Source organism: Protopterus annectens, chromosome 14.part0 (assembly GCF_019279795.1).
Source record: "Protopterus annectens isolate FY-2018-M chromosome 14.part0, PAN1.0, whole genome shotgun sequence".
In the NCBI taxonomy this organism is placed as follows: Eukaryota; Metazoa; Chordata; order Ceratodontiformes; family Protopteridae; genus Protopterus; species Protopterus annectens.
In genome coordinates, this window is record NC_056748.1 from 9,305,892 (window position 1) to 9,325,306 (window position 19,415).

Consider the following 19,415-nt stretch of genomic DNA (forward strand, 5'->3'; position numbering starts at 1 on the left):
TCAATTGGTGGTTTTGGGGGGAGGCAAAAAGGTGTTCTCCATCTCTGGGTTAGAAGTTTGAATGAGCTGGGTTCCAGTTTCCACTCGTGAGGGTCCAGTAGATTTCTGCTTAAGTCGTCTGCCAGTGAATTTTGCTTGCCTGGCAGGAATTGAGCTTGTAGGTGCACTTGGTTGCTCAAGGCTGTGTTCCACAGGGCCATGGTTAACCTGCAGAGTGGGTAAGAATGAGTTCCCCCCCTGCTTGTTTATGTACCACATAACTGTGGTATTGTCTGTCTTTATCAGGAGCTGTCCTGGAAGTATAAGTTATTTGAAGGCTGCCAGAGCATTCTGTACAGATAGCATCTCTTTTTGATTAATATGCAGGGGAATTTGTTCTGGGCTCCATTTGCCTTGAATGCATTTGCCTGCCATGTGAGCCCCCCCATGCATAGTCTGATGTGTCTTTTGTCAGGGTTTTGGTGGCGAGGGGTTGAGTGAAAGGAAGTCTCTTGTTGTGGTTGCATGCCTCTGCCCACCAAAGGAACTCTGCCCTTAGACAAGGTATGATAGGAATCACTGTTTCCAGGTCCTGAGAATGTTGACATCAGAGACTTTTTAAGTACCACTGAAGTTTCCTTATATTCAGTCTTGCATATGGAATTAGCAGAATGCACGAGGCCACAAACCCTAGGGCTTGCAGTATTTTCCTTGCAGATAGCTGGGTTTTGGTGGCCATTAGTTTGAACATTTGTCAAATGGACCTGCTTTTCTGGAGTGAGGAGTGCCATCTGGGAAGTTGAGTTCAAGCTTGCTCCCAGGAATACAATTTGTTGGCTGGGCACCAGTTGTGATTTCTTTTCGTTGATGGTGTATCCCAGTGAAGTTAGAAGTCTTTTTACAAATGCCAGGTGCTGAAGTAGCAATTCCTGACTGTCTGCCTGAATCAGGCAATTGTCCAAGTATGGGTAAATTTGAATATTTCTCTGCCTGCAGTATGCAATGTCTGGAGCCAAGCACTTTGTGACTACTCTGGGCACAGTAGATAAGCCAAAGGGAAGTGCAGAGAATTGATAGTGCATAGAGCCTGCCCTGAAATGCAGACATTTCCTGCAAGACTCCCATATGGGGATGTGCAGATAAGCTTCTTTTAAGTCTAGGGTGACTAACCAGACATCATTGGCTAGCATAGGAAGAAGCTGTTGCAGTGTAAGCATTTTGAATTTTGGGACCACCATAAAGGTGTTGAGAATTGATAGATCCAGGATAGGGTGCCAAGAGTGCTCTTTTCTGGGCACCAGGAACAGTCTGGAGTAGAAACCCTATCCCCTTTGTTCTACTGGAACAGGTTGAATAGCCCTGACATGGAGAAGGGAAAGTACTTGCTTTTGAGCCTCTGCCCACTGGTTAGGAGGAAGGTCTGGCAACCTGCTTGGGGTTGGCAATGAGTGGAATAGAATCTGTATCCCTTGGATACAATGTTTAGAACCCATTGGTCCTGAGTAATGGACATCCAGTTTTTTTCATGAAGGGTGAGTTTTCTTCCTAGGTTGCAAGTACTTGGGCATGGCTGGGAAGGATAATTGGAAAGTCATTGTGAACTTTTTCCATACGGGGTTGGCTTACCACTCCGTTTTTGAGGTGGGAACACTCCATTGTTTATATCTCTGCATACCCTGAGACTGTAGTCTTGGTGGTCTGTTTCCTCTGGGTTTGGACTGAGAAGGCCTGGGAGGGACTGGAAAGGACCAGTTTTTTGAAGGCCAATGCCTATTGAATCTAGGTGGTGCACCTGTAAGAAATCTTTGACAGTTTGCATAGATTTAGCTTTTTCTTCCATCTTTTTAAGAACTACTTTTGCTTTTCTGCCGAACGATCCTGATTTAATGGAGCATCTAGTAATTTTGCTTTGACATGGTCTGGCAAGACTTGTTCCTTCAGCCAAGCATGCCTTCTCAGTACAGACCCAGGGACAGCAGCCCTGCAAGATGCTTCTAAGGCATCAAACCCACACTGAAAAATATGTTTACTAACTTGGTTTGCAGAATGCTTTAACTCTTGTAAATCTTTATTTTTTATTTATTTATTTTCTGCATAACCTGGAAGTAAAAAGAAGTTATGTACTCACAGCATTCCATCTGAGTAGGTAACTTCATTTGTCTGCAACCTGTGGGTATTGGATCCGAGCTGGCAGCTTTCCAAGCTTACAGATCCGAGCTCCAAGCTCCTCCCCTTACCCATAATGCCCTGCTACCTCCTTGTAACCCTCAGATCGAGTTTGCCAGAGAAGGCAATAGAAATCTTCTATAACCTAGTAATCCTTATCACTTTGCAATGGCGAGGACTGAACAAGGTATATACAGGCTTGTAACTAGCAAACCATAGGTCAGGGGGAAGGAGGGAGGGCCAGTTGCAGACAAATGAAGTTACCTACTCAGATGGAACATTATGGTGAGTACATAACTTCTTTATCTGAAGTAGTTAACTTCATTTGGTCTGCAACCTGTGGGACAGAGTCCCCAGCTACCAGAAACTTGGGAGGTCCTTATGGAAGGATATTCCGGAGCACTGCGGAGCCAAAAGAAACGCGTCCCCTGAATATGAGATCCAATTTATAGTGTGAAATGAAGGTATGTGAAGAAGCCCAAGTTGCTGCTGCACAAATGTCATCCAAAGAGACCCTTGACCAAAATGTGGCAGAGGTAGCCACAGATCATGTAGAATGGGCTCGCACTTTTAGGGGCTCAGGACGACCAGAACTTTTGTAGGCGAAGAGGATACATTGGGAGATCCATCTGGCTAATGTAACTTTAGTGACTGGCTTCCCAAAACATGATTTTGCAAAGGACACAAAAAGTTGGTCAGATTTCCTGATATCTGCTGTTCTGTTCAGGTAGAAACATAGCTGTCTGTGAACATCTAAGCAATGGAGTCTGTACTCTCCTTTATTCTGAAAATTTGGAAAGAAGACCGGTAGATTGATAGACTGATTGATATTGGCCACTGAAGATACTTTGGGCAGAAAGGAGGGATTAGTCCTGAGGGAGACCCTGTCCTTATGGAAGATGATGTATGGAGGCTTACAGCAAAGAGCGTGAAGCTCTGAAATTCTCCTGGCGGAAGTAATGGCAACCAAGAAGATTGTCTTCCAAGATACATACTTTAATTCCACTGTGGCCGCCGGTTCAAATGGGGGCCCAGTTAAAGCTTGAAGAACTATGGTACGATCCCATGGAGGTACTGCATCTCTGATCGGGGGTCTTAATAAGAAGACTCCTTTCATGAATGATTTACAGATCTTGGATGAGGCCAGAGGCCCTGAGCTGTTACAGATGTGATAGTGGGAGATAGCAGCCAACTGGACTTTAATAGTGGACGCACTAGCTCCCTGCTGAAAAATATGTGAAAGAAAGTCAAGGACTACTGGGACAGGTGCCGTGAAAGGATCTAGATTCATCATCTCTGCCCAAAGGGAAAACCGTTTCCATTTACTCTTGTACATCTTTCTGGTGGATGGTTTGTGTGCAGCCATTAGGATGGTCTTAACTGAGGAGGAGGATAATCCGGGAGTCCTAGCCATTAGGGGAACTGGATCAACCAAGCTGAGAGCTTGAGATGACCCAGGTCGGGGGTCTTGAGCCCCAGGGGATGGGAAATCAGATCCGGACTGGGATCTAGGATCCAGGTAGGATGTATTAGATGAGACCGTAAGTAAGGGAACCAGGTCTGGCGAGGCCAGAATGGGGCTATGAGGATAACTCTGTTCCCCAACCGACGAGCTTTCTGTAAGAATTTTGTCATCAGAGGAAGAGGGGGATAAGCATACAGAAGACTGGATGGGCAAGCATGAACTAGAGCATCTCTGGGGGCTTCCCCTGGTGGGGGAATCAGAGCGAAGAACTTGCTGCACTTTGTGTTTGAAGGCGAAGCGAAGAGATCGCAGCAAGGTTGTCCCCAAGCGAGGAATATTTGGTTCGCAACTGTTGGGTTCAGAGACCACTCGTAAGGTGAGAGGATAGTTCAACTCCACCTGTCTGCAAAGAAGTTTGACCGACCTGGAATGTGCGTTGCTATGAGAAAGCAGTAGGTGGAGATCGCCCATTCCCACTCTCTCATGGCCTCCCTGCAAAGAGGATAGGATCTAGTTCCCCCCTGTTTGTTTATGTACCAGAATATAGACATGTTGTCCGATTGAATTGCAATCGTACCTGGAGGAAGGTGGTGATGGAGAGCCTGCACCACCAAAAGCACCGCCATCATCTCCAGTACAATGATATGCAGCGAGGTCTCTATGGCAGTCCACGTGCCTTGGACAGATCTGCCCCTGCAATGCCCCCCCACCTGAGGAGAGATGCGTCTGTGGTCACTGTGACTTGTGGGGGAGGTAGGACGAAAGGACGTCCTTCCCGGAGGTCTTTGGAATGAAGGCACCAGAAAAGCGACTCCTTGCACACCCTGCTGAGAGGAATAGGGGTAGATAGGGGTTGAAAAAGAATAGACCATTGCACTTGAAGAGTCCATTGAAGGATTCTCATCTTCAGACGGGTGAACGGGAATAGAGTGATGGCAGCCGCCATGGATCCCAGGGCCCTCAGGACCAATACGGCAGGAGGCGCAGGAGACTGTAAGAGGTCCAAGATTTGAAAGCAAAGATTGCGTAGCCTGTCGATTGTCAAGAAAATTCTGGATTGTGTGGTGTCTATCCTGGCCCCTATGAAATCCAAAATTTGAGTGGGTTGCAGGGATGATTTCCTGAGGTTGATTGAGATTCGTAGTTGGTGAGCTAATTGTAATAGGTAATCTCTGTTTGAGCAAAGTTGATGCCTGGTGGAGGCGGTAAGGAGCCAGTCGTCCAGGTACGGAAAGACCTGTATGCCCTGAAGCCTCAGGTGGGCCGCTACTACTGCCATGACCCTGGTAAACACCCTGGGGGCTGTGGTGAGACCGAAGGGTAGGACCCTGAACTGGTAATGACTGGTTCCTAGCCAAAAGCGGAGAAACCTCCTGGATTGTCTGTCCATAAGAATGTGGTAGTACGCGTCTTGGAGGTCTATTGAGCACATTCAGTCGTTCTCCTGTAACAGTGGGAAAATGGATTGAATAGTGACCATCCAGAATTTGTCTTTGGTTACTGACAGGTTCAGCGCTGATAGGTCGAGTATGGGTCTTAAGTCCCCCATCTTTTTTGGCACCAAAAAGAACCTGGAGTAAAACCCTAATCCAGACTGCTCTGGGGGGACAGGTTGGATTGCTCTTTTTCTTAGCAGCCCTTGAATTTCTATAGCTGCTGCATCCCTCTGACCGGGTGGGACATCAGGGATTCCTCTTGATCGAGGAGGGGAGGTTAAGAAGGGGATTGAATATCCTCTGCATACAATTCAGAGCACCCAGTGATCTGTGGTGATGGACTCCCATTTGGCTAGGTGTTCCGAGAAGCACCCCCCGACTGCCTCCAGAGAAAAGCAGTCGGGCAACCCCTCAGGGCTGCTGCGTGGGTCGGTCCAAGAAAGGTTCTCTTGACCCAAAGTTCTTCGGGCCCCCTCTGCCTCTGTGCCGGCATCCACCTTGTCCTCCTCTGCCTCTGAAGGACAAGGTCTCCGGAGCAAAACAGGGTTGTGGAGTCTTCCAGAACCACATCTTCTTCTGTCCCTTTTGGTTCCTGGAATAGGACCTCTGGGGAGCCGAGAAGCGGATCCGACGGCAGACAACGTCTTCCTCGCTCTGGAAAAGCGCGTCGCGGACGGTCTTGCCAAAGAGCGTTGAACCATCATAAGAAGCGTTTGCGAAGGACGCCTTGAAGGGTTCCGCAAAATCGCAAAGACGGAGCCAGGCCTGTCTGTGTAAGACCACGCCCATTCCGCTAGCCCTAGCCACTCCCTCCGTGGCATGGGAGAGGAGCCGCATGGATGTGTTGGTGATACATTTGAGAGTGGACATTCGGGACAAGAACGTACGCTTGTCCTTGGCCGACATGGACTCTGGGGGTGATTCAGCGTATTCCTTAATCAGGTCATGCTGGAGTCGAATAACATGTGCTATATAATTCAGTGACCTTACAGAGAAGGTCGCTGAAGAGATCATCCGCATTCCCAAACAGTCCATCATCTGAGAGTCCTTGTCTGGAGGGTGTACCGAGGAACTCTCCTGTGCTTGTTCCTTCTTGGTGGCCGCCGCCACCACCATAGCATCCACAGAGGCACCCTTACTCCAACATGCCTTGTCCGAGGGGGGGGCTGAGTATTTTGTCGGGACGTTTGGGGATTGGTTCCACAGTGTCCGGCTCCTTCCACGCCCTGGTAGTAATAAGATCTACCAGGGGGTCGGCAGGGGAGGGGGGACACCCAAGAGGTAGATGGGCCTGTGTCAAATGCCTCCAGAAACACGGACTCGTCTGAGGAAGGCTTTTGGGCAGACCACCCTCCCCTAATGCGTAACATTTCCATAATGTCTCCAAAGGAGACGTCTTCAGGGGGTGATCTTGGGGAGCCTTCCCCTTCCTCCAAGTCTGTGTCCTCCATGAGGGACTCAGGTGAGTCCAAGTGCCTCCTCTTGCACTTCCGCTTGTGAGGAACCTCCTCGGGGGGGGGGGGCTGTCCGAAGAGGCCTCACCAACGATGTCCTGTTCCTCCAAGGGGACCATCTGGGACGTAAGCGCAGGCTGTCCCTGGGGTCGGATGATGAAGGATAGGCTCAACTGCGTGGGAGTGATGGGCTGTCCGAAGCAAGAACCGGGGGTCTTGAGTCCCTTGAGAGGACCCTCTCCACTACGTCAAATGCCGATGGTGAACTGCTCTCCCTTGGATCAGAGAGCAGTTCCCCTCGGCTCCGAAGTACGGACCGGCGCCGAGGGTGACCCGATCGGATCCAAGAGGGCAGTGTGACCCGACCTGGATGAAGCCGAAGCTCCACTGACCCCTCCACATCTGACGCCTGCCCCACGGCTCCAAGAGCTCGGATCCGACAGACTCGAGGGCATGGTCGGCGCCGAAGACAGAAACGCTGTCGGCGCCGACCCCACCCCGGCTCTGAAGCTAATCGGATCCGACAGCTCCAAGACCCGAAAGTGGGTCAGAGAAGGAGCAATAGGAGCAAAAAAAGGTGTCGAGCTCCCCCGCAGAGGGGGGGGGGGAGGTACAAGCACTCCCATCTGCATTTGAGCCTGTAAAAATTGACGCATCATCCGATCCATATCTGCGTCCGACAAGCTCCTAGTAGACCTACTAGAGGCCACCGAAGGTGGCCGGGAAGGTCATCTTGATGACCTAGAAGGTGACCGGGTCTCCTCCTCTGGCTCCGGGGAGAAACTAGGGGAGCGGAGCTGAGAGGGGGTAGACCCGGAGACCTTCAAGGGAGAAGCAACAACTTTAGATGGTGGAGCCGAGGGAGTCGACTCAGACCGCCTTTTATGGCTGCGGTGGTTTCTCTCTCTCTCTCTCTCTCTCTCTCCCTGTCTTTCTTGTCCTTTTTTCTTCCCTCCCTTTCCTCCTGGGCCAAAGAGGGAGGGTGAGTCCTGGCCAGGGGATCAGAAGTAGCAGGTGGGGCAGCCGTAGAGGCGGCTGGCACCACAGCAGAAGACAAAGTAGATTCTGGTGGCAGAAGGCCCGCCAAAATCAGCTTGGCCTTTCTGTCTTTCAATGCTCTGAGATTAAAGGCTGCACAAATAGTGCACCCTGTGGAAAGGTGTTCCACACCCAGGCACAACACACACCGAGTGTGGCCATCTGCTGGGGACAGCTTATGACCACACTCGGTGCATTTAGAGAAATTGGCCTTAGGGCCTTCGGCCATGATATAAGAAAAGTAAAACAGCACACGCTTTCACACACTCTAGTGGGGGAGGGGAACTAGCTGACTAAACAATTAAATTAACAGACACTAAAAATAAGAACCACTAAAAAAACTACCCAGGGTTCACACACACAAAAGAGATATTTAAATTCTTTTGTTAATTCTACTCACAAACCAACTCGGAGCTCGTTCTGAGAAGCTATCATAAGCCGTGGCAAACGAGATCTGAGGGTTACAAGGAGGTAGCAGGGCACTGTGGGTAAGGGGGAGGAGCTTGGAGCTCGGATCTGTAAGCTTGGAAAGCTGCTGGCTCGGATCCGAATCGGATCCGATACCCACAGGTTGCAATCCAAATGAAGTTAACTACTTCAGATCATCATTTTTTGTTTAATTAGTTCCATAATATGTTGTTGATACTTCAACATGTGACACTGGCAATTCAAAGCCCTGATGGCAAGAGTTGCAGAGGTATATACTTTCTTACCCCATCTGTCTAAAGCTCTAGAATACCTGTCTAAAGGTGTAAGGTTTTTGGCTGTAGTAGCCTTAATGCCTTTAGGTCCCTGGGAAATGGTCTCTGGATCCACAGTAGGACTCTTAAAGAGAAATGTGTGAGTGTCAGATACTCTGTAGTACCCGTCAGGTTTTCTAGGAACTGGTGGTAAAGTGTCAGGAGTAAGACTGGATTCCATGAAGACATCATCTACAATATCCAGGACAGGGGTATAGCTACACGCCTGTACTGAGGTAAATCTAAAAATTCCCTGAGTCTCTTTTGGACTGAGGATAGTCCTGGCATTCCCAGCAGAAATGCTCTGTTAAGGTATGCAATGTTTCACCAAAAGAAAAATCCTCTGGCAGGAAGGCAGAGGGAATGGATTCCTCTGCATCTGAATCCTCATAGGTAGATAAGGGTATGTCCTTGTAATCAGAAGGGTCAGAGTCATCGGACTCCTGGTTCGTAGAATCAGAAGGAAATTCAATTTTTTGTCTTTTAGCAGGGGAAGGCTGGTTTCCCCTAATTAGAGTAATAAGGTCTTCAGCCATTCTAAGCATTTGTTTTTGTGGCATGGGAGCCTGAGCATGCGCTTTGGACGTTGGTTTTCTAGGCGTAGTGCGAACTCTGGGCCTGGGAAACTTGGTAGTTTTAGTTAAAAATGAAGTTGTTGGTTTACTACGAATATCGGTAGGTCAGAATACACCCTCATTAGCAGGTGCCTGAACAGCGGCTCAGGACCCATCCAAGGTAGAGACATCCACAGGTTCCATAGTCGAAGAAGCATCTTGCGGCATACTGGACTCTGAATGGGTCTCAGCAGAGGCCTGCAAATCTGTAGAAGCGGGCATCAGGGGCTGCAAAGGCGCCTCACTGAGTACCGGCGGACTGGCGACTAGCTTAATGGAAGCGTCGGTGGCAGTTTTTGACCTATGCAGTCTGTCTCTGTGCTTTTTCGGAAGATCAGTAGTCGGATGGCTTACCAAAGCCATTTTGGAATACGGGGAACGAGAGCGAAAGAATTTAGCTACAAAAATCGCCCGACAATATTTGGGCATTAAACAAGGTACAAAACCGACAGCAAGGGACGTAATGGTCTGGGCCTAAACAGGTGACGCAATAAGAATGAAAATCTCTGTGAGGTATTTGCTTTCCACAGGTAAGACAATTGTTAACTTTTTCTGACATCAGTTAGAGCAAGAAAAAAGAATCCCCAACAGGGTATTTAGCTTTAGAAAACTTCAGGTTTGAAACTTGAAAAACGAACATTTCAGGTAGCAGCCGACCAGCACTTGCGAACTGCTTCTGCTTCGGGCTCCTTCTCGGCAAGAAAGACTGATGTAATGGCGTTGGCTGGATGTTTTATACCCCGACGACCTGACGTCATGGAAGAGGCGACAGCATCCGACTCAGAAATCCCAGGACTCTAGTATTTGGGCCGACTGAGGGCTACCTGCAGGCAGATAACCCAAGTATGATGACTGCAACAGTGAAACACGAAGAAAATCTGCAGTATGTAACTACAAGAGATTATTTGCGTCTTGAGTGATGTTTTCAGAGTTTTTAATCCCAGGGTTATTGTTTTTGTTATGTGGGGAGTGGGGGAAAGTTCCATGCAATCATGGTTGCTTCTTGTGGAAGTGTCGGCCTTGGCAACCACCAGGCTTCCCCTTCTTTTAACTCTAGCCTTTTTTACCCTTTACCAGCTTACCTTTTCCTTGCCTGTGATAGTATAGTCCAGACTTTGATGGATTGTTCCAATCATACCTTGGCATGTGAGAGCGCTTCACTGATTGCAAGTCTTCCTCCTTTCCTCCATCATTTTGCATATTTCACTAGCACAGTTCTCAAAACAGAGATCCTTGTAAATGGGGTGCATTACGCAGCTGCACTTCTGACATTCTCTTAACAAAAGTCTACATAACTACCACCCCTCTGGATGCTGCATCAACAGCATCAAAACAGCACTGTCTACTCCAATAATCCCACCCCCCCCTTAGAGATGCATCAAGCACCCTCAAAATTTTCTACCTCATCTGGTCAAGGATGGCAGTTTGAAACTTGGTCATGTGTACCTGACAGTTAATAACTCCAAAGGTCAGCATGACAGCTGTACACAGTTTCTTTCCAAATGAGGCCAACACTCTTCTTTATCCGTCAATGGTAACAGCGCTGGAAGCAGAAGATAATTCTGACCCCTTCTCTGGATCCACAGATACCACTGCTTTACCTGCCACAGGGTTTTTATAAAGGAACTTATGGGACTATATCAAGCCTTTAAAAAGCAAAGGGGTGGTTGTCCAGTTTCTTGCAGACAGCTGAGAAAGCATCTTTTAGAGCTCTCAGGACTGAGGCCACTGCAACAGGGTTCGACGCATCTAGATGCGGAAGGTCAAAGTACCTTTGTTGAGTGCCTAACATCTCTCTGGCTTCTTGTATGAGATGGTATTTCATTCTGTATAGGGAATCTCCAAATGAGATTTCTTCTGTAGGTGAAGCAAAGGACATGGTACCATAAGTGTCAATGTCATGCTCTTGGGGTGGAGGATTTGGAAGGAGTAGTCTAATTCCTCCCCTCATTCACTCAGAAGTCATCATTCCCTCTCTGGGAAGAATTCTCTTTTTCACTTAGTAGAGGGGACTCCAGATACTAACATCTGATCTGCACTTTACTGCATGCTTTGCAGGACAAGAAAGAACCCTTAAGCCAAGGTAGTCTATTCCTGGGAATAATTTGGGTTAGAGAGAAGAACGTTCGAGGTACCTCTTTTGTGTGCTCTTAGCTAGAGCTGCCGCTTTGCAGGCCTGGGCTTCCACTTTGCCACAAGGGATAGCCTCCCTCAACAGAATCGTGGACTGTCATCCCCTTCTGCAACAATGAAATAAACTTCAGCAACAGGCATGTCTTGTCAAAATTCCTTACAAGGTCCTTGTCTTGGTGGGATGTATCTTGATCTGAAGGCACTGTGCCCTCCAAAGGACCTTTACTAAACTCCAGATATCCGAAATGAGTAGGCCAACAACTACAAAGTGCTTCATTAGATTCTTTAGTCACATCCCACAACTCCAAGCTATCTTCTCCTCCAATCATTTCCTTTAGGAGGAGGAAGTCCAATGTCAGGGGTGAAATGGAAGATGGCACTGTAGTATGTGTTAAGGCCATAAGAATAATTTTTTGTCTAAAGCTAACTTTAGCCATAATGGCAAACTTGCCATAAAAAAGGCAGTCCTTGTGTAGCAAAATATGCCATGATCCATAACGCAACTTGTTTTAGTATTAGAAATCTAAATCCTTCTTCAACATTCTCAACCACCTGAGTCCTTAAACTCACCGTCACCAACATAATAAGCACAAAATAAAATATCTCTTAAAATAAAAATGAATTGTGTAATAAAAAAAGACTACATTCTACACTATACATCCTTTGCGGGGAGTCCCTAATTGAGCTGAAAAGCTAAAATAAATAAATAAATAAATAAATAATCTCCCATAAAACACCCTTTACATTTTATCGAGCAATGCAGAAATAAATTCAATTAAAACGCAGTGATAAATGTAAGCCAATCCTCCAGCCAATTAAAAAGTACAGATGGTCACAAAAACCTAAGAGGAAAAAGAAACTTTCTAACCCCACTTAACAACGTCCACTCCCAAAAGTGGGTAGTGTTACATCCAATGTTTTTCAACTTCAGAACGAAAAAAACGGAGGGGAGCTATCAGATATGACAATTTCTGGTACTGCAGTGGCAGGACACTCAGTCCGACTTTTGACTCCCCAGCCATTACATAACTTGTTTCAGAAGCATAGCTTGAGTGGGGCAAAGGGGACAGCCCCAAGAGACTGCAAATTGCTGGGGGAGCACAACTGGTGCTTAGTTCAATACCATCATTGGTTCATTGATTAGTACTAGACTAACTGCCCTTGTGGGCCATTTTAAGCCTAGCCAATTATCCCATGTGGGAATCAAACCCTGCACCTTGTGCCTGAAAGGTAAACACCTTAACCATTATGCCAACCTCCCCACCCATAGTTTAAAAGAGCAGAGAGACCTTTTTTTAGTTCTTCAAGCTTAGCACTCTGTATGTGGCATTGCTACAGTTTAAGAGAAAGCAAAGCATTTTTTTTTTGGTCCTGACCTTAAAGTCGAGGAGTAGGGGTGCCAGATTACGGGATGGCCCCGGGCGCCAGAATAGCTAGCTAAACCTCTGACTTGCTCCCTGTTTCTACAGTACCAGATATAAACCATTTAATATGCCTTTATGTACAGAAACAACTTGAAGGATAACTGTATCCAGATGCCATGTTTTTCTCAAAGTGGGATGCCTTCCATCTTCCATTTAAACTGACCATTAGAGTGTCACATATATGGACTCAAGACTAAACTACACAATGTACATCCTAATCTCTGAATCCCTAACTGAGCTGAAAACCTAAAAAAATGTCATCTCCCATAAAAGCAATTTACATTTTGTACTTGTTTCTGTGGACTTGTAATTTTGTTTTTCCATTAAATCTTATTCTAGCTTCTTCTGGACTTTATCAAAGCACTAAAGAAATCATATGGCCAAGAGCAACATGTCACTGCCCACAGCTGACAATATGAACAATTGGGGAGAGGGAGTGGGTTAGACATTTACTGCCTTAAGCTTCACAAAAATAAATAATGTGGCACTGACTCCAATCAAAGCAATACAAATGCAACACACTTCTTTTTCAGGGCTTGTAAAAAAAAAAAATCAGTTTCCAAAGACTCAAAAAGTGTATTAACTCAGGGTCATTCCCGTCAATGTAAAGACAGCATTGAAAGAAACCAAAGGACAATATGATTTATATTTTATGAGGCACAGTGCAGTAGGGGGAAAAAACAGTCTAGATGAAAAAACTAAAGTAAAAAATGACCACATGGCATTTTGGGGTAAGATATATATATATATATATATATATATATATATATATATATATATATATATATGTACACTTACCAGATTATCCAGCATTCTCATCACAGCTTCAAACTCCTGCTCTCCAGTCTTCCATTTCTGAGATGTCCCCATGGACACTCCTCCACCTCCCGCTGCTACTAGGTCATGAGTGCAGGGCTTATATTTCTCCAAATCCAAGATAATTAGATTGTCCACTCCTCCGGCACTTGTTAAAGCACGCACCTAAAATACAAAAGTACATACGTTTTTTTTTAAATGTAATAAAGTCATGCCCTTTAATTTGCAGAGTTCTAAAATAAAGCAAGGCTGCTTGCTTAATTAACAAACTGACAAAACCAATAAATTAAACTCTACATTGGTTCAATCTTTACTTCACAGTGCCACACATAGAAGAAAAGACTCTCCTGACAAGCATTTGACTTAAAAAAAAATTGCATAATGCGATTTGGCAAGCTAAGTGTCAAATACTTTCAGTGTCACAACAATTACCTTGTATATCATGATAAACACAGGAGAAGGAAACAACAGTTATGTCAGACACTCACTATAACATCTTCGAAGCCCGCAAGCTCTGGCTGCAGGACATACAGAGCTGTGTCTTCTAGACATTAGGACAGCTCAGGAATTCTAACCCAGCATCAAAGGTCCCACTATTTGCACCCAGATACTGCATTAGGTTGTAAAGACTGCAAGTCATCCAGTTCTTTCCAGATGTGCCCAAGTAGAAAATGTGTAAAAAGGAGCTTAACAGCAACAAATGCACCAAAGTCACACAGACTGTAACGTAGCCTAAATTTATAGTTTAAAGACACATCATTATAATGAGTAGCTCATGTAACTGTTATGCCTTACTTCGAGATGCTCAGGCTACAGGGCACAATTCCAAAGACAGCCATCAGACCCTCAGGGTGGAGAACCTCCATGAAGTGATACCTTTGAGAACTGTTGATACAAATGAAGCTCTGATCTGGAATTTGATCCCAACCCGTAATGTCTGGTAAAACAAGCTGCAGCAATGAAAACATGAAGCATCTAGGCCAAATTTATTTGAGGCATGGCAGGAGACCATATGATTTGCCATCCTAGACAGGCACCCATGTGCCATTTTCCTGCCCTCCCTACCACTGGAAAAGGAAACAAACAGCAGTTTCCCTTTCTAAAGAGAAACCACGGTTGTTTATGAAAGGGCTGTATAACAAATGGCCCTTGATTCTCACTTGATCCAAGAGAGCTCAGTCTGAGGCCTGTCACTTGCCAATTTCTTTTCATTCTCATCCGTCTGCAAATGCTCATACTTGGATTTTGTGCAGAGCTAGTTCCTCCTCTACTGCTATTGCTCCTACCAACTGATGTTTCTCTCCATCTGCAGGTAGTTACACAGATGCATGAAGTCCCAAAAGAACCATCCAATCATTTAACAAGGTATCCTTGTGAATGAGCCTAATACTTCCTGGGTTAGCCAGTTTAAAAATGCTGTGCCATACATGTACATGACTGTTTAATGGTGCAGACAAGACCAACAGCAGGAACAGCAGTACTGTATTTAAGCCTATTTACTAATGCATGCAGGAAGCAGCAAAATAACCTTTTAAACAGTGCATATATGCTTAACAAATTTTAGATTAAGACACAACATGAAGATGGGGGTGAACTCTCAATGTAGAGCTGGAAACCACTGGCGGTGGAGTGTTCACAAATGAAAACACCAGTCAGTTTAACTGGTCTCAATTTTTTAAAGAAGAACAAAAACATTTTATACTTAAATTTTGAAGTGATATGCACAGGCAGGACTAGGGGTTGCATAAAATAAGGGTTATAAATAAGATTTAGGAACAACTAATGGAGCTGTGTCTAGGTCTTTTCGTATTATCTTTATGACAGTTCAGTTCAGCTGCTTGCATCTAAGCTTAATTACAGGAAGGAGAAAAACAGATAGATAAAATATTACCTAAAACATAAGTCAATGAACAATACACAATAATCAAGAACAAGCATACATACCGCAAATAATGAATGTAAAGTCAAGCAATTAGTTGCCAAAGATTTACGTGATGTCTTATGCCAAGGTAAATAAATGGCTTTTTGAAGTACCTTTTAAAACCTGACAGCATTAGTTCATAGCACTGCAGCAGTTAAACAAATGGGGGCCTTATAAGCCTAGCCATGCATCACAAACCTCTGAGAAGTTCTGGTACACTTAGTAGTGTAAGCAGAGGCTTGAGAGATGAATCATTTACAGGTTATCTGTGTCTATTACAGACATAGGTCCACAGATGAATTTCCTGTTCCCCATCCAGATGTTCAAGTTACACTTGAATAGGGTTAGGGAAGAAGTCTGCTTCACATGGATGGGTAGCCTGTTGAAGAGAAGAGGTAGTCTTTGGAGTACATACCTGCCTCTCCTCAGCAGTCATATTTATATCACAGGCAAGGTTTACATCTTTAAAATAGGAAATTCTGGTTCTGTTTGTTTTGCAGATATACAGGAGGTCCATCAGAGTGGAGTCCCATGATGCCTAGTAAGGTAGGCATAGATCTCCCATCAACAGCCTGTAGAAGACAGAATACAGGGATAAGTCTTTGAGGCAGTCTGCAAAGGACATGTTATTTAAGTCCTTTATTCTTTTAGTGAGGAAGCTCTGTGGATGTTCCAATTGTTGGATGCTCTTTGTTAGTTACATACCAAAGGGGGCATTATACTCAATGATGTGTCTGATGAATGCTGAATATAGTGGAACAATGATCTCCTTGGACCTAGAAACTATACCTTTGTTTATAAATTGCACAACATAGAATGATTTCCTCATTACTGTAAACACATGATGGTCACAGGCTAGACTACTGTCTGTGTGTGCCCCCAAGCCCCTGACAATTGGGTTAATTCTTAGGGGTGTGTTGTCAATGTAACAGTTACTACGGCTGTCTGACTTCCCAGAGGATACCATTATGCATTTCTGGGCATTTAGATTCAGTTCATGACTCTGATACCACTTGTCTGTGTCAGCCCTTCCTGGAGAAAGAATAGTTGTGTAAAATCTTACCATAACCATAAATGTGCTTCTCTTCACTGCTGCAGTATTCATAACCTGAGGGGGTCTCCCACCAGAAGGCAACCAGACGTCGGCCAGTATACAGTACTCAAGGGTACGCAGTATGTCACACATAGGCTGCAGTCAGATGTAGGCCATAAAAGCGACATACACACGCACCATCCTCATAACTGAATGCTACAGGAGGAATGCCAGACTAAAGATTTATATGGTCAGTACATCCAAGCAAAATAACAGACCAGGGGGGAAAAGAGGGAGGGATGGAATACTGCAGCATGAAGAGAAGGACATCTATGGTTATGGTAATATCTTACACAGCTAGTCTATGCCCTTCTGTTCAATTGCTGCAATATTCATAACCTGAGGGAGGTGCTAAAGCTCAAGAAGAATGGGAGCAGGAAGGAGCACAGGAGCTCTCAATGAAACCATGTAAAATGGCTTTAGCAAATCCAGCTCTGGATCTGGAGATGCCATCCAATTTGCAATGTTTGGTAAAGGTATGAATAGAAGACCAAGTACCTGCTTCAAGGATTGTGCTGTTATCTAAGCCTGTGACGAATACCTTAGAGGAAGCCACAGCTCTGGCAGAATGAGCCTTTACAGGTGAGGAGAGACTCTTTCCTTGGAACATGTAACAAAGGGAAATAGTCCTAGAAATCCAAGAAGAAACAGTCTGCTTGGAAATGAATAAACCCAGAGCCCTGGGATGAAAGTACATAAACAGCTGATCAGATTTCTGATAACTTTAGTCTTGTACAGATAACATCTAAGTTGTCTATATACATCTAAGGAGTGCAGTACCTTTTCATTGTGGTTTTGGAGAGAGAAAAAGAAGGTGATTAACTGAATGGACTGGTTAAGGGATAACTCATTACTCACTTCTGGTATAAAAGAGGGATTTGTTCTCAAGGATACCCTGTCCTTATGAAAGATCAAGAAGGGGAGTGAAGCCATAAGAGCTTACAGCTCCAACACCCTTCTAGCTGAACTCAAGGCCACTAATAAAACAGTTTTCCAAGAACAATGCTTTAGGGAGACTGAAGATGAAGCCTTAAAAAGGGAGGGTCATATTTTCTAAAACAAAGTTATGGTCCCAAAGAGGAGGAATCGGTTTCCTGAGAGGCCTAATGTGAAGGATGCCCTTAAGAAATTGTTTCACCTCAACTCTAAATGCTAGAGGGGGGGAGGTGAGGCAGACAAGCAGAAACAGCTGACATATGTGCTTTGACAGAATAAGCCAAGCCAGCAGAGAACAATTCACACATAAGACAGAACCACTGAGATTCCCACTGTCAGTGGGTCTTGGTTCTTAGAGACACCAGAGTGAAAATCTTTTCCATTTGGAAATGCAAGATTTTTTAGTATTGGGTTTTCTGGCCACAAGCAAAACCCTGAGCACGTCCTCAAAGAACAGGTGTCTGTAAGGAATTAGAATCTTATCACTCACAGTGTCAGCTGTAGCAGTGACAGGTGTGGATGTATCAAAGATTGTTTGTTTTGTGTGAGAAAGTCAACTCTGTGGGGTAACTTGCGGTGATGGTCCTTCGCTAACTGCAGAAGGGGAAACCAGTGCTGTCTTGGCCAAAAGGGAGTCACCAGCAAGATTTTTGGTTGGTCCTGTCGAATATCGAACAGGACCTTTGTGATCAGAGGAAAGGGAGGGAATGCATACAGAAACCTCCCCTTCCAAGAAAAGGAGAGGTTGTGTACTTTCCAAACCAGAGGACTTGGGACTCTGGCACAAAATGTTGGAAGTTGTCTGTTCGAGGGGGGAGGCAAATAAATCTATATGAGGAATACCCCAGTGGTGGTCTATGTCCAGGAACACATTATTGTGAAGCATCCATTTGTGGGTTGAGTAAAGAGCCTGCGCATGGAGTCTGCCACAAGCTTCCAGTTGGAGGGAATCTACACTGCCTGAATAGTCATGTGGTAATGGGCAAGAAATTCCCATGCCAGAAGAGACAACCTGCAAAGGAGATAGGATCTGGTGCCAGCAGCTCGTTCACAGACCAGATGAGTGTCATGTTGTCTGTGAATGGTTTTACAGGGTCTAGACAAAAAGAGGGTGGAATACTTGTAGAGCTAGGAGCAATGCTCACATTTCCTTGATGTTGATGTGTTCTGCTTTCTGGGAGGGAGACCAAACTCCCTGAACTGTAAATTTGCCCAAGGCTGCCCCCCAGCCCACATCTGCTACATCTGTGTAGAGTTTTAGGACTGGCGTGAGAGGCTGCAGAGGTAGTCCTGGATTCAGGGCTATCTGATGGATCCAAAAGTATCCACAGGTACCACCAAGGATCGCAGACCAGCTGACATACTTTGAAAACACAGTTTTAATAAAAAAACAAAACAAAACTCATACACTACTGGCATATCTGATGGAACCACCAGAGCGGTTCCATCTTTAGGCAAGGAATTAGGGGGGCTTTGTACTCCAGTGGGTGAGAATGCTGGATACCCACAGATATGAGGAACCACTGGAATTTCCTCATGTGAAGTCTTGCCATTGGCACCATGGGAATAGCCGAAGCCATGAATCCCAGCAATCTGAGGAACGTCCTGGCCATGATGCGAGTCAAAGGGAGATGGGAGTAAAAGGACTGAAGGTCCTACACCTTCTGAGATGGAAGTGACACTCTCATTATGTCTGTCTGGCTTCGACAACCCAGGAAAATGTGGCCCTGTGAAGGGGTGAGGACTGACTTCCTGAAGTTGATGGTGAATCCCAGTTTTCCAAGGAGGGAAATGGTGATCTCCAGATTTTGGAGTAGAGTCTGAGGAGCTGAAGCCTGTAAAAGCAGGTTGTCCAGGTATGTAAAAATCTGGATACCCACAAGCCTGCAATGTGCAATCACTGGAGCCAGACATTTTGTGAATATCCATGGAGCTGTAGAAAAAAACAAAGAGCAAGGCAGAGAATTGAAAATGCCAGGAACCCACAGAAAAACATAAGACTTTCCTGAACATGGGGTGGAACAGGGATGTGAAGGTAAGCATCTTCTACATCTACAGATGCCATGTATCCCTGTGGAAGAAAAAAGGGAATAGAGTTTGGACAGTCAATATTCTGAAGGAAGGGACCTTTAAGAAAGTATTGCGATGGGATAAATTCAGGATTGGTCTCCAGGGGGCATCCTTTCTGGGCACCAAGAAC

At 45.4% G+C, this 19,415-nt stretch overlaps 1 protein-coding gene across 9 annotated transcripts in view; it reads right to left on the reverse strand.

Annotated features, from left to right (window-relative positions):
* ADD3 (adducin 3) overlaps positions 1-19,415 on the reverse strand; it is a 3,087,715-nt gene that overhangs the window by 290,323 nt on the left and 2,777,977 nt on the right. For all 9 annotated transcript variants that reach the window (XM_044055712.1, XM_044055702.1, XM_044055704.1 and 6 more), the window contains one exon: positions 13,248-13,430. In XM_044055712.1, coding sequence (XP_043911647.1) covers positions 13,248-13,430 — 183 coding nt within the window. The remainder of the gene's footprint in view (positions 1-13,247; positions 13,431-19,415) is intronic.